Source organism: Centropristis striata, chromosome 19, assembly GCF_030273125.1.
Source record: "Centropristis striata isolate RG_2023a ecotype Rhode Island chromosome 19, C.striata_1.0, whole genome shotgun sequence".
Lineage (NCBI taxonomy): Eukaryota > Metazoa > Chordata > Actinopteri > Perciformes > Serranidae > Centropristis > Centropristis striata.
The window spans coordinates 294,039-318,480 of NC_081535.1; the positions used below are offsets into that span (position 1 = coordinate 294,039).

Sequence of the window (24,442 nt, forward strand, 5' to 3'; positions counted from 1 at the left end):
CTTTGTTTTATACTCTGATGGAGGCAACAAGACTGGATTATTTGGAGCTTTTGGAGACAACAGAGGGTTAAAGGAAAAGTTTAACAAATGTTTGATCTCAGTAAACTCTTTTCAGACCTTGAAATCAACCCATTAGATTCCAGTGTTTCCAGGCCTCCTGGACAGAGGACCAGCGAGGTCCTGGTCCTGGTTGAGTCCTGCAGACAGCAGCAGGCCGACCGGCCCCCGACCCGGCCCCCGGCCCAGCCCGGCCCCCGGTCCGGCCCGGCCCCCGGCCCGGCCCGGCCCGGCCCGCTGCAGCAGCAGCTCAGAGCGTCTTTAGGAGCCTTTAGGAACCTTTCGGAGCCTTTCGGAGCATCTTTAGGAGCCTTTAGGAGCCTTTAGGAGCCTTTGGTGGAGCCTGGCTCCATCATTAGCAGCTCAGCTGATTAATGTGAATGGTCAGGCAGCTCTGGCTTTCTGAGGGCCAAACAGAGGCTGAAGGGTCCCACAGGAAGTGTTTTGTGTCTCCACACAAAGGGAGGCTGACCTCTTAAGCCCCTCAGAGCCTCTCTGCTAATACCCTCCCCGTCCCACAAAGACTCAGGGGACGCCGTTTCACCGCCGACACATTTCAACAGCAGCTCAGAAAAGATCCAAACGGCAGGAAAGTGAAGCTGAGAGCAGCCGAGTGAGACCAGATTATCCTGAAGAGTCCTGAAGAGTCTCTGATCCCCTACTGTCATGGATCAGACCATCCCAACCACTGGGAACCAGTCTAATCCACCTCCTGCCCCATAGCAACCACTGGGAACCAGTCTGATCCACCTCCTGCCCCATATCAACCACTGGGAACCACAGAATACCTGGTCTGACAAGTATTCAGATCCTCTACTGCAGGAAAAGTACTAATACACACTGTGAAATGACTCCACTACAGGAAAAGTCCTGTATTCAAAACTTACTGAAGTAAAAGTACAAAAGTATCAAAATGTACTTAAAGTATCAAAAGTAAAAGTACTCGTTATGCAGAATGGACCCACTCAGACTGTTTTATATATATTCTAAATATTAATACATTTTTGGGATTTTTGTGTCTTTTATTTTGGTGATTTTGTGTATTTTTTTTAAAATGTTGTGGCTTTTTTGGTAATTGTAAATCTTTTTTGCAATTTTGTGTCATTTTTTGTGTCTTGTCAAGGTAAATTATCTGTCCATGCAGCAACCATTTCCCTCACATTTACTGGTTTATCTGGTTTTTAAACACCTGTTATCAGAACTGGGCAACACCTGAGGGCAACGCTGCCGTAAAGCAATAAAAGTTGCCAGACTTCTCAGTCAGCCTGGTCACTAGTTCCTGTCAGTCAGGCCGCCCGAGGGCCCGGGGCCTCTCCTCATGAGGGGGCCCCAGGGGTCAGAGAGCACGGGGACCTACAGAGTCTCCACAGGACCACTGTCCCCCAACAGGACCACTGTCCCCACAGGGGACTCTCTCTGCAGAAACTCATCCACTCAGATCCACTCAACACTTTCACTGTGTTTTCTACAAGTTTTGTTCTATTCCTTGATTTACCGTAATCAAAAGTGTCTACTACGGTCATATGCTATTTTAAATTTTACATCTCCTCCTCCTCTGCTCCTCCTCTCTGCTCCTCCTCTCTGCTCCTCCTCCTCTCTCCTCCTCTCTGCTCCTCCTCTCTACTCCTCCCTATAAGCGTCCACTGACTCCGGCAGAACAACGGAGGTCTTTGAGTCTTTGAGTCTCTGTTCTCCATAGAGGTTCTGGTCCTGAGACCAGGAGTCAATATTTGGACCTGGTTTTACCTTTTTGTGTCTTTTTTTTATCCAAGCAGAACTGAGCAGAGGAGGAGAGGAGGAGGAGGAGGAGAGGAGGAGGAGAGGAGGAGAGGAGGAGCTGAGAGGGTAAACAGTGGGAACAATGATCAGGCGACTCACAATACCAGAGAAACTATCACAACATCAGATCACCACCAGGGAAACTTTAGTGTTGTTGTTGTTTTAAAGTGGAGATTAAAAGGAGAGCAGAGGAGGAGAAGCAGACAGGAGGAGAAGCAGACAGAGGAGGAGAAGCAAACAGAGCAAACATTCTGAGACCAAATGTTGCAGGAGGAGCCCAAAAAAGAGCAAAAACACAATGAGTCCAGAGAGAGAATGTTTCTAGTGAACTTATTCTGGGTTACCTAGTCTCTAATATTCCTTTTAGCTACTCGTACTGTCCATTTAGTACTTCAAAACTGACTTTATAGTGACTTTCTGATACATTTATATAAGTTATCCTCACTATATTCTCATTATAACTCATATTATAGGTTTTTAGTGAACTTATTTTGGGTTATGTAGTCTCTAATATTCATTTTAGTTACTTGTACTGTAAATTTAATACTTCAGAAATGACTCATCAGAGGCTCCACGATACGATATTACTGTGATTTTAATCATTGTGTGATATGGTGAGTATTGATTCAATATATTGAGATTTAACTGTTTAACTGCATTTTGTGTCGACAAAATTAAATCCAATCCAGAATAGTTTTGTCTAATCAGAGAAACTTGTGTCTTCAGTGTTTTCATGTGACTTCAGTCTTTTTATTGTCCACAATGAGGTTTTTACACATCTGAGCGTGAAAAAATGACATGTGGAGTTCCCCAAGGCTCCATTCTGGGGCCTCTTCTGTTTAACATCTACATGCTCCCACTGGCTCACATCATGAATAGCAACAAAATGTGTTACCATAGCTACGCAGACGACACACAAATTTACATAACAACATCAGCAGGAGACTTTAGTCCAACACAAACACTGAGGAGATGATAAATCTTGTCCAATTAAACAAAGAAAAACAGAAATTATTGTTTCTGGAGTCAAGGAAGATCGATTAAAAGTTAGCACTCAGCTTCAAACGGTACAAACCACAAACCAAGACAGAAACTAAGGCGTAGTCCTAGACTCAGACCCAGGAGGCTTTAGTCCAATACGAGCACTGAGTAGATGATGGAGCAAATCAACGATCTGATGGCGCTGGATGTTCTCCAGTTAACCCTTAAAAGGACACTCATTGAAATACTTGCAAATTCCAAATTTCAACCGACCAAACAGAGACATGGGGACCCCATTTTGATATCCACTGAAGTTACCAAATATAGTTCTTCGCCCAATAAAGGGTTAAACAAAGAAAAAACAGAAATGATTGTTTCTGGAGCCAAGGAAGAAAGATTCAAAGTTAGCACCCATGGTGCCTATAGATTCCTGAGATCTTCTAGTCTCATATGACACCAGGATCTCCAGTACATTAATTAAAGTGAGTCTGCTACGGCCTCTGGAAAGTACTGGCGGCCACGCTAAATATGGAAACTTGGCTGCCATGAATCGATGTATTAATGCACCTCTAGTCTGGATGATCAGAGAGGACTTAGAGTCACTCAGGACTCTCAGATCCAGATCGCTAACAGGCCACTGAACCATTCTTTGATTGTCTTATGCAGAAATATGTTGCATCTGCTGGGGAGCTTTAGCAGCATTAGCAGGGCTTAAAGGAAACCCCTGGGGTGGGGGAGCTCTCCCTGGACCCCCCCTCCAGCTGTCGGCTCCTTAGTCCCACCCAATCAGGCTCTTTGATGACCAGGGGTATCAGTTTCCATGGCGTCCAGGACACAAACAGCTTGGGAGATTAGTGACGGAACTGGTCCTGATTCTCTGTTGATCCCACCTATCAGCAACAAATAAACACCTTGGCCCAGCAGGGACCAGATGGACCGGTGGGTTCTAATGAAGCAGCTAAAGAGCTGCTGAGCAGGGATTCACTAATAGCTCCTTGTCAGAGCAGCAGTAAATACCCTCGTACATTTATTCCATCAGGCAGACGCCGAGCTGACAGGAACATCTGGGCCTCGTTTCTCTTACGGAGCGTTTCCACCAGCCCACGCTGCAGCTTTTATTTTACGGGTTCGTTTCTCGTCTTCATTGGGACGTTTCTGTCTCAAAACGACTGGATCCTTTATGCTTTATGAACTGGAACTATTGACTTTATTATTGGCTGATGCAGCTGTTAACACACACTATTGATCACATAAAAAGGACTCGTGCTTTTATTCTGAAAGGGCACACTGTAAAAGGGTTAAGATGTTAAATGTTTAGGCTTTATCCATGTGACACATTATTTCTTAATACTTTAAAGATCTTTATAAGGATTATGCATGTACTAAAATCCATTTTAAAACTTTTTAACAATTACAACTTTCTACTAATACTTCTAATAAGCTTTACAGATAAATCAATGAGCCAATTGACAAAAATAATCATCAACATTTTTGATAATTGATACATTTTTCATGCAAAAGTGGCAGAAAAAGCTGTTTCCAGCCTCTCAAATATGGACATTTTCTGCCTTTTTTTCCTCTGTTGTATATCATATCTAACTGAATATCTTTAGAGATGTCAGCTTGGACTCTGAGAACATTTTCAGATATTTAATACACAATCGATTCATCAAGAATAAAAATAACTGCTGCAGCTGTAGTTGTAACTAATGTTTAATAATGGTTAATAAATCAGTTATTACTGTTTATAGATCAGACGTTAGCAAAGAGCTGCTGTAACCACAACCTCAGTAATTAGGGCCAAGGGGCAATCTCCCCAGCACTGGTCCCATCCAGCAATATCTGTAGGGACCAGTGCTGCACTACTGTTATACTGTGGATTTCTTCTTATTCCTCTTCCGGACGCAATTTCGTCCCGCTACTAGTCCTACAACTTGAAGAGTTGCAGGACAAATTATATATCAAAACGTGCGGTTTGATCGGGATCGGTGTGCTATTACTTTTCTCTACAGAATACGAATTTTTCGCGGCGCATTCAGGTGGCAGTTAATTCTGTTGATTGCTCTGCTCTGATTGGTCGACCCCAACGCCTTTGATGCTTTGATGTGATTACAGTTACAGATACACACACACACACACACACACACACATGTTGAGGTTAAAGGTCATAGGTTGCTGTATAAATAAATACTTGTAAAGGAATGCTTGTTGTAGGTGTGCTCCTTGTATATTATATAGTATCATAACATTACTAGTATTAATTGTTATAAATCTCTGAAGAATCTCATCATAGTGTACACACACCGGCAGTAGTGGCCCTTTCAGAATTTACCCCGAGGACATGTTCTAGTTTAGGAGATATTAGGTCTATAGCTAGTGTGACACTGTTTCCTGTTATGAGTCTTATTTTAGTGTTTTATTGTAGAGTCATCTGGATGTTTCTCTGAGGAAACCAACAACAAAGAGTTCTGACAAACACCAGAACAATCATCTGAATTATCTGTTGGTTCTTTTTGGAACCAAAACACCAACTAGTAGTCATGACAACCACTTCTACCAACACACTCCTCATATACTGGACTCATTTCATCAAGGAGCTCCAAGGAGGAGTCTGTCCTCAAACTCCAGGCTGAACCACCATCAGGGCTGTAAACCCTCCTCCTCCTCCTCCTGCTCCTCCTGCTCCTCCTGCTCCTCCTCCTCCTGCTCCTCCTCTCTCCTCCTGCTCCTCCTGCTCCTCCTCCTCCTCCTGCTCCTCCTGCTCCTCCTGGTCCTCCTCCTCTCTCCTCCTGCTCCTCCTGCTCTCAGTGTAATCAGCAACAAGCATCAGTGCAGCGAGATGAAAGTAAACATGGAAGCATGTTTATCTAAATGACCAAAATGTTCCTTTCAGCTTCTTTTTAAAAAACAATACAAAAACATGAAAATGTCGTTTCATTTCCATTTTTCACGACTGACTTCCCGTTTCAATCCCGTCTCCTGTCGGGTTTCATGACTGGCTGAGTGGAGCAGAGAGTGGGGAGGGTTCGGGGCTGTACCAGCAGGGCTCCAGTGCTCTCTCTGGTTACATTAAGCAGCAGGGGTCCGGGGCCCGTCAGGTCGGGGCCCCGTGCTTCAGTATGATCCAGCCGGGGTCAGGTTTAGATTAAAGTCATGAATGAGAAAAGGAGACAGTCATTTAGAGTTACTCATTTATTGAGCCTCCATTCTGCAGAGACAAAGGCCCGGCGGGGGGCCGAGCCGGGGCCGGGCCGGGCCCCACGGCCGGCGCTGCTGCCCCGGGTGTGACCCTGACAACGGGCCCCTCTGTGCTGCTGAACCCCAAACCGGCCTGTTACAGCAATGTGTGACCTCAACATGTGTGGATCTCTCACAGGACGGAGCGCCACGCTGGGCCCTGATGGCCCCCGATGGCCCCCGATGGGCCCCGATGGGCCCTGATGGCCCCCGATGGCCCCGGCTGCTGCTCCAACACCCCACGGACCCTCATTGTCTGGGCCGGGGGGGCCGCCAGGGCCGGGGGGGGGGCATGGCAACCAAGAAAGCTGGCTTGGGAACTGTTACACTGTAAAAAAGGTGTTTAAAAACCAGATCAAACAGTGAATCTGAGGGAAATGATCTGCTGCATGGACAGATAATTTACATTGACAAGATTTATTAAATTAAGATTATTAAATCTAGAAATAAGCATGTTGAACACTTACATCAATTTCTTATTTTAAGTGTTCAACATGCTTATTTCTTAATTTAATAAATCTTGTCAAGGTAAATTATCTGTCCATGCAGCAGCAGATTTACTGTTTGATCTGGTTTTAGAAACACTTTTTTTACAGTGTACGTGGCATGTTGAACACTTAAAATAATAAATTAACTCTTAAACCAGATAAAGTAAAGCTGCAGCAGTGATGAACTGGCCGAGCAGAGTGACCTGATGATTATTTGGTTCTTACCAAGATAAAAAAAAAAAAATAGATTTAGAAGTGTTAGATCATTTATCTTGTTTTAAGAGTTAATTTCTCATTTTAAGTGTTCAACATGCTTATTTCTAGATTTAATAATCTTAATTTAATAAATCTAAAGGTAAATTATCTGTCCATGCAGCAGCAGATTTACAGTTTATCTGGTTTTGGACCTGTATTCCAGTGTGGGGGAGGGGACTTTGTTATCAGATCTCTTCTACCTTTCATGTCAACACCAACATTAGCATTTGTATCAAGCGTCAGTCTGGAGCGGCTCAGCTCTGTCCCTGAGATAAAGCTCACATAGAAATCTGCTTCTCTTCAGACTGAAACTAGCAGTGAAAGTCTTCCTGAAACTCTCATTGTCTCACTTTGTGTTCCAGAGTCAGAGAGGGAGACGCTCTTTATCAAGACAAACGTCACTTTAAACTCAGTCTCACTAACTAAACGCCTCATATGAGCAGAAAAAACTAATGATCAAAACCAGAGAGGAACTTTTAACTGAGACCAAACACACTTCATCCAGACGGTCAGGGTTCAGATTCAAACGCTCTCCACCCGACACCAGCGCTACGTTACATATGATCATATGGTTACTGGCTGTAAATCACACGGTTCATCATACGATGTTAAATATTATTTCTGTTCTTTGGACGATGATGTGATATTTGCTGATATCACTCAGGATAAATATCTAATATCTAATATATCTATAAGGCCAAAACTAAAACAGATTTTATCTGAACTCTTCCACACATTTCATGAAAAAAACATTTATTCATCTTTTACAAAATAATATTTATATTTAAGTAGAAATTTCAAAATAAAGGCCAACATTTTCACTTTGCATATATGAACCTGGATCACTGAATCAATCCAGATCAATGAATTGTTACACTGCCACATATTTAACTGATTATTTACTTCTTCATCACATTAAATTACATTTTATTGTGGAATAAACGGCACAAATGATGTTTAACAGACGGATGATTAATTAAAGTAAATAAAACAAAGTTTCATGATTCTAAATGTGTCGCCTCTTTGTAACTTTACAACTATTTAACCTAAATTTACAGCACTTTATCAATATCTAAACCTTGAAAACTGTTTTCAAACATCTCTACAAACATGATTATCTAACAGACTAATGTGGAACATTTAGGGAACAAAATAGCTTCTGAGACACAATCTTTGTGTTTTATACCACACATTATGTATATATAATGTGTGGTATAAAACACAATCTTTGTGTTTTATACCACACATTATATATACATATATATATATATATATATATATATATATGTATATATATATATATATATATATATATGTATATCATGTACACAATGCTGTCCACCACAGTAAAAACTCAAACCTTCAACAACCACTAAAATGTGATAGAAACCATTGAAACTGTGACATGTGGAGCTAAATTCATTATATATATTTTCCACTGGAGAAATGAGGCAGCAATCACCAACTTTTCTTCAATATCAGATTCCTTCTTTGCTCGTAATTCACAGTGTTTCCAAGGATTCAGCAGCAGAAACTCTGACTTTCTACCCGGGACAGATCATAACTTTACTAAAACATCTCCAACTTATCTGATTAATCTCCGTTTGGAACTAAAACACATCTGTCGGTTCACTCAGCCTTATTTATATTATTTTATTTATTATTTCCAACGCGGCGGCGCTTCTAGCACTCCTCATCTGTTCCGTTTCAGCTGTGAACGTGCAGCAAACACTGAATATAAATGCGTAATAGCGCGTAATGGTGCGTAATAGCAGGCAGCATGTGTTCCTCTGGCAGGTGTGATTTATGCAGCTCACATTATTACAAACACGGTTCATAGATGGAGGATTATTAAACTGCAATCATCACAACAAGCCATCAGTGGAGATGAAACAAATTAAGGTTGTAATCAAGAGAAATGAATCAACCAAATGTGCGCCGAAGAAGACTTCATCATGTTGGAAATTCACAGGAAATGTATTTCAGAATATTCACTGTTGCAAAATGTTGTAATGAGAGGTTATTTTTTAATTTGTGGAATTATAAAGTGAGGTTTTGTTTGTAAATATATAAAAGGAGGTTTTTAAATGGATCCTGTTGCATAAAACGGAACAAACTGTACATCCAGCCAGACACCTACTGGAACCCAGAAAGAGAGCAGCTCCACCCGGGGAGCGAGCAGCTCCACCCGGGGAGCGAGCAGCTCCACCCGGGGAGCGAGCAGCTCCAGCGGCGGGCTGCGGGCTGCAGGGCGGGGAACAGCCCGGGGATCAGCGGGGGATCCCGGCTTTGCGGCGGAGCGGCGGGTGACTTACTTGGGGTTGGTCCGGTTCCAGTAGACGGCGTAGCGGTCCGACACCACCTTGGACGCCGGGTCCTGGCCGTACACACACAGGACAATGACGAGGATGAGGAAGAGGATCATTTCCACCTGCGGCATGTTTAATCTGGAACTCCGACGGGTCCAGTCCCTCCTGGATCAGGTTTAAGGATTCTGCTGGTGAACTGGTTTGATGAGTCCACTTTTTAAATTCCCGAGCAGCTGAGATCAGACTGGAAGCTTCACTGTCTTCTCTTTAAAACAGATTTCTTCCTCAGTTCTACTGAACTAGAGAACTAAATCCACCAGCTTCCCTCCGCCTCAACTCCGCAGCGACACTTTCTCCAAGTCGCCTTTTTATTTCCCACAGAAGAAAAATATCAACCCGACGGAGTGACAGAGATCCTCCAGCAGCAGTCTCTCTCGGTTCAGGATCTCAGATCCGGTTCTTAGATCAACCAGGACGACTCGGACCAGCAGCTCCAGTCCGGTTCAACCCGCAGCGGATCCAGCTTCTGTCCGACTCCAGCAGCTCTCAGTAAACCAGACCTCTTAGTGAACCGGACCTCTTAGTAAACCAGACCTCTTAGTGAACCAGACCTCTTAGTAAACCAGACCTCTTAGTAAACCAGACCTCTTAGTAAACCAGACCTCTTAGTGAACCGGACCTGTCAGTAATCAGACCTGAGTCCGCGGGTTAAAGTCCTGCCGAGCGGCTCCGCTACATCACCAGAGGACCGGAGGACCGGAGGACCGGAGGACCGGGAGCTGTTCTCACTGTGGAGGACTAAACACGAGTCTGCAGCGATCCGGCTCCTGCGGCCATGCTCTCCCGGACCAACCCCCCTCCTCCAGCTCTCTCTCTCTCTCTCTCTCTCTCTCTCTCTCTCTCTCTCTCTGCCAGCCGGAGCACACTGCAAGAAATGTTGGTGTGTTCAGATGAGGCGTTTAATGACAGATGGAGACTGTTGGTTAATAACTCCTGTATTATACCAATAAGAATAAGAATAAGAATAAGTTGCACAATTATTTTGGTCCAGTCGGAAAGCATAAAAATGGTAAAGAAGCAATAAAATCTTCCCGTTGGGTCGACTGGTGAACCTATAGGTAGCCTATATATATGGGGGTCCCCGGTCTTGGTCCTCCATGTTGGAAAAAAGCACCACATAATGTCCTCTTGGATGCAGCATGGTAGAGAAAACATGAGCCTTCTAAATATCCTTTTTGGTGCCAAAAAATGAAGAAAATCATGATGACGTTTCCCTTTAGGTGCCCATAAATGGAGAAAACACAATGAAGTCTCCATTTAGGATTTAGGATGCCAATAAATGGAGAAAACATGAGGAAGTGTCATTTAGGGGGCCCATAAATAGAGAAAACAATATGGAGGGCCCTCTAGGATGCCCAGAAATTTAGAAAATATGATGAATTTCTGCTTTAGGGTCCCCATAAATGGAGAACACATAATGAAGTTTCCTTGTAGGTGCCAAAAAATTAAGAAAATCATGATGACGTTTCCCTTTAGGTGCCCATAAATGGAGAAAACACGATGAATTTTCCATTTAGGATTTAGAATGGCCATAAATGGAGAAAACCCCATGAATTCGACTTTAGGGGGCCCATAAATGGAGAAAACATGATTAAGTGTCCCCTAGTGTGCATATAAATAGGGAAAACCCAAGGAATTTCAACTTAGGCAGATAAATGGAGAAAACATAATGAAGTCCTCTTGAGGGTGCTCAAAAAAGGATAAACATAATGAAGTTTCCTTTATTTGCCAAAAAATGGGGGGGGGGGGGGGACACGATGTTTCCCTTTAGGGTTCCCCTAAATGCAGAAAACATGATGAAGTGTCCTTTACTGTGCATATAAATGGGGAAACCCCAATGAATTTCAACTTTAGGGGCCCATAAATGGAGAAAACATAATGAAGTCATCTTGAGGATCCTTATAAATGGAGAAAACACTATAGATTGCTGCTTTAAGGTGCCTATAAATGGAGAAAACACTATAGATTGCTGCTTTAGGATGCCTATAAATGGAGAAAACACTATAGATTGCTGCTTTAGGATGCCTATAAATGGAGAAAACACTATAGATTGCTGCTTTAAGGTGCATATAAATGGAGAAAACGCTATAGGTTGCTGCTTTTCGGATGCCTATAAATGGAGAAAACACTATAGATTGCTGCTTTAGGATGCCTATAAATGGAGAAAACACTATAGATTGCTGCTTTAAGGTGCCTATAAATGGAGAAAACACTATAGATTGGAGAAAACGCTATAGATTGCTGCTTTAAGGTGCATATAAATGGAGAAAACGCTATAGGTTGCTGCTTTTCGGATTCCTATAAATGGAGAAAACGCTATAGATTGCTGCTTTAGGATGCCTATAAATGGAGAAAACACTATAGATTGCTGCTTTAGGATGCCTATAAATGGAGAAAACACTATAGATTGCTGCTTTAGGATGCCTATAAATGGAGAAAACGCTATAGATTGCTGCTTTAAGGTGCCTATAAATGGAGAAAACACTATAGATTGGAGAAAACGCTATAGATTGCTGCTTTAAGGTGCATATAAATGGAGAAAACGCTATAGGTTGCTGCTTTTCGGATTCCTATAAATGGAGAAAACGCTATAGATTGCTGCTTTAGGATGCCTATAAATGGAGAAAACACTATAGATTGCTGCTTTAGGATGCCTATAAATGGAGAAAACACTATAGATTGCTGCTTTAGGATGCCTATAAATGGAGAAAACACTATAGATTGCTGCTTTAGGATGCCTATAAATGGAGAAAACACTATAGATTGCTGCTTTAGGATGCCTATAAATGGAGAAAACACTATAGATTGCTGCTTTCGGATGCCTATAAATGGAGAAAACGCTATAGATGGCTGCTTTAGGATGCCTATAAATGGAGAAAACACTATAGATTGCTGCTTAAAGGTGCCTATAAATGGAGAAAACACTATAGATTGCTGCTTTAGGATGCCTATAAATGGAGAAAACACTATAGATTGCTGCTTTAGGATGCCTATAAATGGAGAAAACACTATAGATTGCTGCTTTAGGATGCCTATAGATGGAGAAAACACTATAGATTGCTGCTTTAGGATGCCTATAAATGGAGAAAACACTATAGATTGCTGCTTTAGGATGCCTATAAATGGAGAAAACGCTATAGATTGCTGCTTTAAGGTGCCTATAAATGGAGAAAACACTATAGATTGGAGAAAACGCTATAGATTGCTGCTTTAAGGTGCATATAAATGGAGAAAACGCTATAGGTTGCTGCTTTTCGGATTCCTATAAATGGAGAAAACGCTATAGATTGCTGCTTTAGGATGCCTATAAATGGAGAAAACACTATAGATTGCTGCTTTAGGATGCCTATAAATGGAGAAAACACTATAGATTGCTGCTTTAGGATGCCTATAAATGGAGAAAACACTATAGATTGCTGCTTTAGGATGCCTATAAATGGAGAAAACACTATAGATTGCTGCTTTAGGATGCCTATAAATGGAGAAAACACTATAGATTGCTGCTTTCGGATGCCTATAAATGGAGAAAACGCTATAGATGGCTGCTTTAGGATGCCTATAAATGGAGAAAACACTATAGATTGCTGCTTAAAGGTGCCTATAAATGGAGAAAACACTATAGATTGCTGCTTTAGGATGCCTATAAATGGAGAAAACACTATAGATTGCTGCTTTAGGATGCCTATAAATGGAGAAAACACTATAGATTGCTGCTTTCGGATGCCTATAAATGGAGAAAACGCTATAGATTGCTGCTTTAGGATGCCTATAAATGGAGAAAACACTATAGATTGCTGCTTTCGGATGCCTATAAATGGAGAAAACGCTATAGATTGCTGCTTTCGGATGCCTATAAATGGAGAAAACGCTATAGATTGCTGCTTTCGGATGCCTATAAATGGAGAAAACGCTATAGATGGCTGCTTTGAGGTGCATATAAATGGAGAAAACACTATAGATTGCTGCTTTAGGGTGCCTATAAATGGTGAAAACACTACAGACTGCTGCTTTAAGGTGCCTATAAATGGAGAAAACGCTAGAGATGGCTGCTTTAAGGTGCATATAAATGGAGAAAACACTATAGATTGCTGCTTTAAGGTGCATATAAATGGAGAAAACACTATAGATTGGAGAAAACACTATAGATTGCTGCTTTAAGGTGCCTATAAATGGAGAAAACACTATAGATTGGAGAAAACACTATAGATTGCTGCTTTAAGGTGCCTATAAATGGAGAAAACACTATAGATGGCTGCTTTAGGATGCCTATAAATGGAGAAAACACGATGTTGTGCTCTCCTAGTAGAGAAAATGTGATCGCTTTCTTTCAGGGGGCCTAAAATCCAGAAGATGTGATAAAGGACCAAACAGGCTGATACATGATATTTTTGCATGCTGGGGCCCCACTACATATTATTTGGCCCCTGGCCCTCAGACAGCCAGAGTCTAGCCCTGGTCCTGCAGCAGTGGGTTTTGTGTTTACATGATCTCAGTGTGTGGACATTTCTTACAGTGTGCTCCTTCCCGGTGCTCCCAGTCTGATTGGCCGGTTGGTTTTGAATGACGGGCGTCAGGTTTATAAAAACAACAGCCTCCTCTGGGGGGAACCAGCGCTTCCCAGAGCGGCTCACTGGTCCCAGATCAGTTCATGCTGCAGAACATAAAGCTCCTTTCACTGGATCCCAGTCTGTCTCAAACATTCGGACAGTTGGTTTTTATTTAAATATGCCTGAACCAAAGTTCAGCTGTTTTCAATGCGAATTAACTCAGTTTATGAATTTTCTAACATTAATGATGTTGTCAGTAAATTCAGTTCCTCTCAGTTTTCTGTTCGGCCACAAGAAATGGTTTTCCAACTGGTTTCCAGACGACTTTTAACTGGAAACACAGCTTTAAACCAGTAAAGTATCTCAGCTGGTTTCACTCAACTGGAGGGAAAATTAAATTTACATTTTGCACTAAATGACCACAGCACAAGAGCAAAACTGCTTTCATTTCTTCTGTTGTTGTTTTTTTTTTAAATCAGGGTTTCTACAGGCTGCTGGAAATCCTTGAAAACACTTGAATGTTGTTTTCAAAATAGTGCTTGAAACTGCTTGAATTTTGAGTTTTGTGTTATGTGTATGTCACAGAAAAACCTAATTTAATGTGATGCAGAAGTGAAATAATCAGTATAGTGTGTATAGTTTTATAATAAACCTCAGATGTAAGGTGATTTTGCTTGTGGACAAGGTAAAAGCTGCAGCTCTCTCAGGTTCCAGGCCTGGAGACTGACGGTGTGCTGTGCTGGTTTGGGTTCAGGACTCAGTGCGCCACATAGTGGTGGTCCTGGGAACAGCACCAGGAATCATCTGAGGATGAGCAGGATCTCACTGAAGAAGAGAAAACTATTTCAGTGTTTGGATGGGAGTATTTAGCTGACATAAACATGAGCAGGTGGAGTTTGGAGATGGTCCATTAGTGGGACTGACAGACTGAGTCTGGTAGCTGGACTAATCCTCCTCCTGACACCAGGACCACTGGGAGAACTGGTCTGAGGCTGATGGGCTCAACGGAGGATTGTAAACTTTACAGAGACACTGAACAGCAGCACTGAGCTGATTTATTCACCTCAACAGGCTTGTTGAACTCCATCGTTTTAGCCTCGGTGGGTAAACTGATTTAAAAACTGTTGGGTTTCTGAATAGATTCTACAGAAGCACTTTAACCCTCTAAAGTCTCCAGAAGCTCCAAATAATCCAGACTTGTTGCCTCCATCAGACTAGAAAACAAAGCAGCGTGGAGCCCTACTGTACATTTACCTCTAAAGTTCTGGCTGTAAACTCCATGAGGCCAGTTTCAGTTTGATGATGATATACTAAGTAAAACTGGAGACAAGCTCAAATAGATTTAGTATCAAATGATAGAACTGGATGGAACCCTCTTATATGTTAGATTTGACACCTTTGCTCACATTTGACACATTTAAAATTCTTTATTGAGCATGATAGTGTTTTGAAAGTAAAAAAAAAATTCAAAATCAAATTTTATGTTGGACTAAAGGACTAAAAAAGACAATATGACAAAAAAAAGACACAAAATGACAAAAAAGACACAAAATTAATAAAATTGTTGGGCTAAACACACAAGAGCCAAATCAAATGGAGTCCCACTCTGGGATGAAATGAAACAGATATCTGATCAATGCTTCATATAAATCATTTCACTCTGCATCACATCAACAACTTCACAATTTTACACAATTATTTCATATTTAGAATATAACATCAGACATCAGGTGGTTTGTACTACTCATCAGGTAGCACAAGGCCATATTTTAGTCATAAAAATGTTTTTTTATTTATTTTATACAATTATTTTCACTTGCAGAAATGCAGCACTGGGATTCAACTGATAACATTTACCAAACAAGAATAGATATAATCATAATGATGTTCAATAAAAAGTTGATTATGTAAATATGAAGAAATAGTACAGGACTAATATAATAAAATACTATTTTTGCATGTTTATCGAGGCAGCCAACTCCATTGTCTTATTTGATAGTTTGTTGGTTGGCAGACACACAATGACCTGAAAGAGTTATTTACTTTCATAATGTCGTCTATTTAAACCTCCTTTATGAAACATAACTTCCTAAAACTAAGCCTGACTCACTGTAATAAGCCTGATTTGAATAATTAGTTGGCTTCATGAGAGCAGTTTGATTCCACGGTAACTAGAACAAACCCTCCGGTTCCTTTTTAAAAATGGGAACCACCACCCCGGTCTGCCACTCCACTGGCACTGTCCCAGACCTCCACCGACACTGAAGAGGCGTGTCAGCCATGACAGCCCAACAGAGTCCAGAGCCTTCAGCATCTCAGGGAGAACCTCATCCAACCCTGGCGCCTTGCTGCCGGGCAGCTTTTTAACTCCCTCTGTGACTTCTGTCAGGGATTCTGATGAGTCTTCCCCTGAGTCTTCAGACTCTGCCTCCTCTACAGAGGACGTGTTGGCTGGATTAAGGAGTTCCTCAAAGTCTTTCCACCGTCTAAGGACATCCCCAGGTCGGGTCAGCAGGTCTCCTCCCCCGCTGAACACAGCTTGGGCCAAGCCCTGCTTTCCCTTCCTGAGTCGCCCGACACTTTTCCAGAACCTCTTTGAGGCTGACCAAAAGTCCTCCTCCATGGCCTCCCCGAATTCCTCCCATACCCGAGTTTTTGCTTCAGCGACTGCCGCAGCTGCAGCCCTTCTGGCCGAACGGTACCTGTCTGCTGCTTCCAGAGACCCCTCGGCCAGCCAAGACCGGAAGGCCTCCTTCTTCAGCCTGACGGCCTCCCTCACCGCTGGTGTCCACCAGCTGGTTCTTGGGTTGCCGCCATGACACCGACAGCCTTCAGGCCACAGCTCCTACCAGCATCAACAACTGAGGGTTTGAACATGTTGAACATGTTGAACATGTTGAACATGTTGAACATGTTGAACATGTTGAACATGGTGAACATGTTGAACATGTTGAACATGTTGAACATGTTGAACATGGTGAACATGGTGAACATGTTGAACATGTTGAACATGTTGAACATGGTGAACATGTTGAACATGGTGAACATGGTGAACATGTTGAACATGTTGAACATGGTGAACATGGTGAACATGTTGAACATGTTGAACATGTTGAACATGGTGAACATGTTGAACATGTTGAACATGGTGAACATGGTGAACATGTTGAACATGTTCACCATGTTCACCATGTTCACCATGTTCACCATGTTCACCATGTTCACCATGTTCAACATGTTCACCATGTTCACCATGTTCACCATGTTCACCATGTTCACCATGTTCAACATGTTCACCATGTTCAACATGTTCACCATGTTCAACATGTTCAACATGTTCAACATGTTCAACATGTTCACCATGTTCACCATGTTCAACATGTTCAACATGTTCAACATGTTGAACATGTTGAACATGGTGAACATGTTGAACATGTTGAACATGGTGAACATGTTGAACATGGTGAACATGGTGAACATGTTGAACATGTTGAACATGTTGAACATGTTGAACATGTTGAACATGGTGAACATGTTGAACATGTTGAACATGGTGAACATGTTGAACATGGTGAACATGTTGAACATGGTGAACATGGTGAACATGTTGAACATGTTGAACATGGTGAACATGTTGAACATGTTCAACATGTTCACCATGTTCAACATGGTGAACATGTTGAACATGGTGAACATGTTGAACATGTTGAACATGGTGAACATGTTGAACATGGTGAACATGTTGAACATGGTGAACATGGTGAACATGGTGAACATGGTGAACATGTTGAACATGTTGAACATGGTGAACATGGTGAACATGGTGAACATGTTGAACATGGCCCATTCGGACTCCATGTCCCCAGCTCCACCCGGGATGCTGGAGAAATTCTTCCGGAGGTGTGAGTTGAAGACCCTGCAGACAGGGGCCTCCGCTAGACGTTCCCAGTTCACCCTCACTACACATTTGGGTTGCCAGGTCTGTCCAGCATCCTCCCCCATCACCTGATCCACCTCACCACCAGGAGATGATCAGCTGATCAACTGTTTCTAGCTGATAACGCTCCACCTCCTGAACAAGCTCCGCCTCCTTCCCCGCCAGCGAGGTGAGGTTCCACGTCTCAAGAGCCGCTGGAGCCGAGGGTCAGGGGTCAGCACACCCAGGTACCCTCCAGGTACCCTTAATCCTAACTCTACGGGGCCCTCATGGATCATGAATGATGGAGCAGTGGTGGAGGACCTGAACCCTCCAGCAGCACCATCATCTCCTGTGGTCTCTGTTTACTGTAAACCTGCTCACACTGGGTCTGTTTGGGTGCTGCAGTGAAGATCCAGCAGGTGTGTGTGTGTCCTGTAAATACATGAATATCCTCACACCGTGTTTTGACTGCACACACACACACACACTTTGTTCGTGTGTGTGTGTGTGTGTGTGTGCACTGGTCTGATCAGAGCTGTGCAGCAGACTAATCCATGGTCTATAATCACCTCATCTCCCAGATAAAGTGCCTGTCCTCCTTCATTTAGAGCTGATCTACGTCTGTGTTCCAGAGACAATGGAGTCATTATGAATTAGGGTCAGTGGGCTGCAGCGCCGCATGCTAATGTCCTGCTGCTCTGATCAGACCCCCCCCCCCCCACAGGAATCACCATGTATCAACTGTTCATGTACTCACCACAGGGACAGGCAGCAGGCACACTGTTCACGTGTGTTGTTGTTGTTGTTGTTGTTGTTGTTGTTTATGAATGCAATCTGTAATAAAGCAGCGCTGTCAAAGAGCCGCTGAGTGTTTATGTTGTGATCCTCGGTCCTCTCCCATTAGAGGCTGTAAACACTCTGATAACACACTCATTTCAGTATGACTTTCTAGAACTGAGGAGGAAATAAATCGTTTCTTTTGAGACTCAAAAACTATATAATATCTACACTACAGGCCAAAAGTTAGGAAGCAAGATCAAATCTGTACAAAAAGATCATAGTTTCATTGCTAAACTATGCAACAAAATTATGATTATTATATAAAGAGTCACTTATTAGAACACATGTTGACTCTAATTATCAGGTCTTTGGGTTTTTATTGCTTAGACTTTGTGTTTCCTTCTTTCCTTAATGTATAAATCTGAACTCGTGTTTCTTTACTCAGCTGCTTCACTTTGATCCATTTCTGTGCTAGTTTGTCAGAGATATGAACAGTTGAGATTTATTGGGATTTTTGGATCCAAACTCTGAAAAGCCAATGAGCTAAAGTGAAAAATGCAAACTGTGATTTGTTTTTGACTTTTGAACTGATGTTGTGACTCTTCCAAATCTTCTCAACCCTTCTCAATGTTTTTGGAAAGGCTGCAAAATATGACTCACATTAATGTTTTGGAGCGTCCTACTGCTGATGTATTAATTAGAGATGTGAATCAGCGTCTCGGCTCCACGATACGATTTCATCCTCATACCTGAGTCACGATACGATATTACTGTGATTTTAATCATGGTGTGATATGGTGAGTATTGATTCAATATATTGACATTTAACTGTTTAACTGCATTTTCCGTCCACAAAATCAAATTCAGTCAAGAATTGTTTTGTCCAATCAGAGAAAATTCTCAGTGTTTTCATGTGACTTCAGTCTTTTTATTGTCCTCAATGAGAGTCAAAGCCTCAACTTTGCAGCATTATTTCAACAACGTTTGAACACGATGTCCTGTCATCTGATATCTTGGAGCCTGTTGGTTCCTTAAACGTGTCAACAGGTTTTTACACATCTGAGCGTGAAAAAATGACATGTGGAGTTCCCCAAGGCTCCATTCTGGGGCCTCTTCTGTTTAACATCTACATGCTCCCACTGGCTCACATCATGAACAGCAACAAAATATGTATGACCACATGGTGCCTACAGATTCCTGAGATCTTCTAGTTTCATATGATACCAGGATCTCTTTATTTATGGATACTTGGTGGCCATGAATTGATATAATATCGCCATGCAAAGTACCGTGATACTATTATACTATTTTTCCTCCTCTCGTAGTTTTAATGATTGACGGTGATGTGGAGTTTAAATGGTGGATGGGTTGAACAAACGGCGGACTCAAAACTAAATAAATAAATAAATGTCTGTAAAGCCATGTGGTCGTCTGGTTCTGAGGACTTGCTGTGTCCAAACTGACACTGGACTCGAAGCTTGAGACGGGACTTGTTCCCCATGTAGACTAGACCAAACCACATGGAGGACCTGGGACACGAACCACAGTCACTGTCTGGATTATCCTCACACTCTTTCATTGTACTTTATCTTCTGTGGGCTTTAAAACCAACATGACCTCTTGTTTTTCGTCTGGTGATCTGTGAGATGTGTTTATTCATTGTCACTTCCTTCCATCCTATAAATAAACGTGCTCTCACATGTGTTACATTAACACAATTAAGTATACAGCCTTAATGAGTATCTTGGTTCCTGCGGCAGACACTGATTATTGATATATAGTCACATTTATAAAAGGAGCATGGTGACAGCTGGTTCATCTTTTGTTCTGTGGTTAAAGTCAGACCAGAATCTTTGCTGCATGTCAGATTCAAACATGGAGATCAGTTTTCAGTTTCTGGGAGATCAAATTGGTCTGATATTTTATTTTTCCATTTTAAAACAAATCTTCCTGATCTGACTGCAGATGAACAGCTGCTGGTTCTGGTCAGAAGCCATCCTGCATCTTTATTAGCTACACTAAAAATAACAGTTGTTTTTATGGTAAAAAACCAGCAGCTGTGGTTTACAGAACTTTACCGTAATAAATACGGTGCAAGTTTTTGTAATATTACGGTAAAATTATATTATCACTGTTGATTTGAAGTTTAAGATTGACATTTTATTCCATATTTTACCCTAAAAAATAAAAGTTTTTCCATCAAAAGAAACGCTGTTCTGCCATATAATTGACAAGAAAATACTTTATAATATTACAGTATATTTCTGTTAGAGATATGGTGTTTAATACATTTAACAGTGAGAAAAAGTATTTTTACAAAAAATAAATGCAAAAATGATGGCTTGTATACATACATTTCAGTATAAAATATACAGTTTTGTCTGATATAAACATTTACAGTGTTTCATTGTTACTGAAACTGAATTAACTCATTTATCATTTTACGTCTTTTACTGTCATGGCTTAACAGTTTTTCACCCGAAAATCTACCGACATTTTTTACAGTGTAAGCCATTGTTATTGGAATATATTGTGCATTAAATACGGATTGATGACTCGTATTCTTTTCTTTCTATCTCTTCTTCTCTCACTGTCGATTTGATTTCCTTTCACCTCTTTTCTCCCTCATGTCCCCCTGCTTGTAATGCTATCTCCATCTCCTCATGGAAAAGTAAATGTTTATCTCTCCCCCGAGGCTTTACTCCTCTCTCCCCCGAGGCTTTACTCCTCTCTCCCCCGAGGCTTTACTCCTCTCTCCCCCGAGGCTTTACTCCTCTCTCCCCCAGGCTTGGGTTTACTCCTCTCCCTCTTCATCGCTCTGTCTAAAACTGCAGTGTGAATGTTCCCAGCCGGCCTTGAACGCAGCACAAGACGTACATGTTGAGGTTGGTCTTATAAAAGATTGATCCGTGGTGAGAAACATCCAGATGAAGGTGAACTGGGGGTTTAGAGAGGAAGATGACTGGGAGACTGGGAGTGGTGGGAGGTCTGACTGGTTCCTGTCCAGTCTGTCTTCAGGCTCTGTGCCACCTGGTTGAACTCTTTTTGTATACGTGACCTCGGCAAACACAAATACACAAACTCACACTTGCACACAAAAGCCTGAGAGTGTGTGTAAGCACACACACACACACACACACACACACACACATACATATACACACACACACACACACACACACACACACACAGCTCATGAAAGCCTGTCCGTCAGTGTTTTCATAGAGATGTTTCCCTGCATGTAGGTAAGTAATGTCTGACCTGCTCAGAGTCAGTCAGACAGGCGGCTGCTGACTGTGGAATGCTAGCTATGTTGGTGGGAGAAAGCTTCTCATACATTCATACAGGAGTTTATACTGAGGCTGCTGAAGTACACTGCAAAAAACATGAAGCTCACCAAGTATTTTCTTCGTATATCTAGCAATAGTATCTTAATTATCGTATTTTGAGTATAATTTACCTACTGACCATAGCTTCATGTGCTTATTTTAAGAACATGCGTCTTTTTGTAACAAAAATGAGTGAGCAACCCCTCTACACAGGGTGAGTAACCCCTCTACACAGGGTGAATAACCCCTCTACACAGGGTGAGTAACCCCTCTTCACAGGGTGAGTAACCCCTCTACACAGGGTCAATAACCCCTCTTCAAGTGGTCACCTGGTCAACTGAAATGTCTTTGTCAACCATAGTGTCCCCTCTCACCTCCACAGAGGTGAGGGGTTACTCACCCTGTGAAGAGGGGTTACTCACCCTGTGTAGAGGGGTTACTCACCCTGTGTAGAGGGGTTACTCACCCTGTGAAGAGGGGTTACTCACCCTGTGTAGAGGGGTTACTCACCCTGTGAAGAGGGGTTACTCACCCTGTGAAGAGGGGTTATTCACCCTGTGTAGAGGGGTTATTCACCCTGTGTAGAGGGGTTACTCACCCTGTGAAGAGGGGTTATTCACCCTGTGTAGAGGGGTTACTCACCCTGTGTAGAGGGGTTATTCACCCTGTGTAGAGGAGTTACTCTCCCTGTGTAGAGGGGTTACTCACCCTGTGGAGAGGGGTTATTCACCCTGTGTAGAGGGGTTACTCACCCTGTGGAGAGGGGTTACTCACTCATTTTTGTTACAAAAAGACACATGTTGTTAAAATAAGCACATAAAGCTATGGTCAGTAGGTAAGTTATACTCAAAACAAGATAATTCAGATACTATTGCTGGATATAAGAATAAAATACTTGGTGAGCTTGATGTTTTTGCGGTGTAGAGGTGTTCTTTCATCATCCTAACCTCGACTCATTCCCGTCTGAGTCTTGTTCAGTCTGGTTCATGGGTTCTGGTTCATGGGTTCATGTGGGGACAGTCGCTGCAGAGCCATGAACAGATTCTCCGTCCTGAGCTCGGAGCAGCTGTGGCTGAGTCCCACACAATAAATGAGAGGGAGTTGATCCAATCGAAGGCAGATCTGCCTCAGGGAGCTCACTGTGGAGCTGAAGTCCAGTCTCATCTGCTCATTGATCGCCCTTATTGCCCTTTCAATCAATCCTCACTCCCATTCTCATAACACAATTTTGTCAGCCTGAAATTAGCTTATTTCTAAAACCGTAGGAGAGCAGATTAGATTTGGGGAGAGGAATAGAGACAGAATGGAAAATTGCTATAAAGATATTTACATATATTGAGTATTTTGTAGCCTGGTGGAAATATCCTGAACAGTATGTGGGACCTGAAACAGAAATCAGCTTGGTGAGAAATGTCCCTTTGAAGAGTTAATCTCTCTCAAACTGATTCATTATAAACGCAGCACTTACACCTTTTAGCTCCTTAATAAAAGCTGAGCGGCCTTTTATCCACCGGCCTTTGATCCGACGCATTCAGGCTGGAGGACCAATCAGAGCTGAGGATCAGAGGGAAGCACACATGTACTGTCAGCACGCCAACATTGATCTGGAGCCAATGATTGATCAGCTCATCAGATCATCAGATGGGGGGGGGGGGGGGTTATGATCTGAGGGGGGGGGGGTTGATATCTGATCCCCTCTGAACTTCTGTGTGAAAATGAAACAGAGACTTTTCAATAAAGCTGGTGGCCTTTTGTAAATAAATGACTGGTGCTGCCTCAGCCGGAGGAAGAGCTCTAATCTACCTGGAAACATCCAATAATAAGTTGAAGAGCGATTTCAGGATGGACCATACAAAGACACTCAGCAGCACAAATAAACCAGCGAGGTGCAGAGTTGATGTAGGGAAGTGATACCGACTAACCAGGGCAACAACTGGGAAACAGAAAACAGTCATACAAGACTCATAACTAATGATTATTTTCATTCTCAGGTCAGCTAATGAGTGTTAGTTTGGTCTAAAATATACCTCTGTATACAGAAAATATCCACGTGTCTTCTGTCTTGTGTGTTAAGCGTAACAATTTTGGTTTATTTTGTGTCTTTTTTGTGTCTTTTTTAGTTATTTTGTGTCTTTTATGGTCATTTTCCTTTTTTTGGGGGGTCATTTTGTGTCTTTTTTAGTCCTTTGGTCCAACATAAAATGTGACTTTTCATCTTTTTTTAACTTTCAAAACATTATCATGCTCAATAAAGAATGTTAAATGTGTCAAATGTGACCAAAGGTGTCAAATCTACCATATAAGAGGGTTCCATCCAGTTCTATCATTTGATACTAAATCTATTTGAGCTTGTCTCCAGTTTTACTTGGTATATCATCATCAAACTGAAACTGGCCTCATGGAGTTTACAGCCAGAACTTTAGAGGTAAATGTACAGTAGGGCTCCACGCTGCTTTGTTTTCTAGTCTGATGGAGGCAACAAGTCTGATTATTTGGAGCTTTTGGAGACTTTAGAGGGTTAAATGTCTATTCAAGTAAAACAGTTGTTGCCAGGGACGAAATCATTAATCTACTTATTATTTAAAAAATAGGGCTCAAGATTTCATTGCATGTGTTTTATTTATTGTTTCTTGATAAAAAAATGTAACGCAATTCCGCAAATCGCACATCAATTGCAACCGTTTTCAGTTTCAAGGTCCGA

General features: G+C 42.1%; 1 protein-coding gene across 2 annotated transcripts in view; it reads right to left on the reverse strand.

Moving 5' to 3' along the window:
- The window catches only part of LOC131992383 (ephrin-A5b-like), a 101,010-nt gene extending 91,136 nt beyond the window's left edge, over positions 1–9,874 (reverse strand). The window contains exons 1-2 of one of the 2 annotated variants that reach the window (XM_059357951.1): positions 9,769–9,874; positions 9,113–9,717 (exon numbers count right to left, since the gene is read on the reverse strand). In XM_059357951.1, coding sequence (XP_059213934.1) covers positions 9,113–9,237 — 125 coding nt within the window. In that variant the 5' untranslated portion in view covers positions 9,238–9,717; positions 9,769–9,874. The other variant, XM_059357952.1, reaches the window with a different exon arrangement.
- Between the last annotated feature and the right edge of the window lie 14,568 nt (positions 9,875–24,442).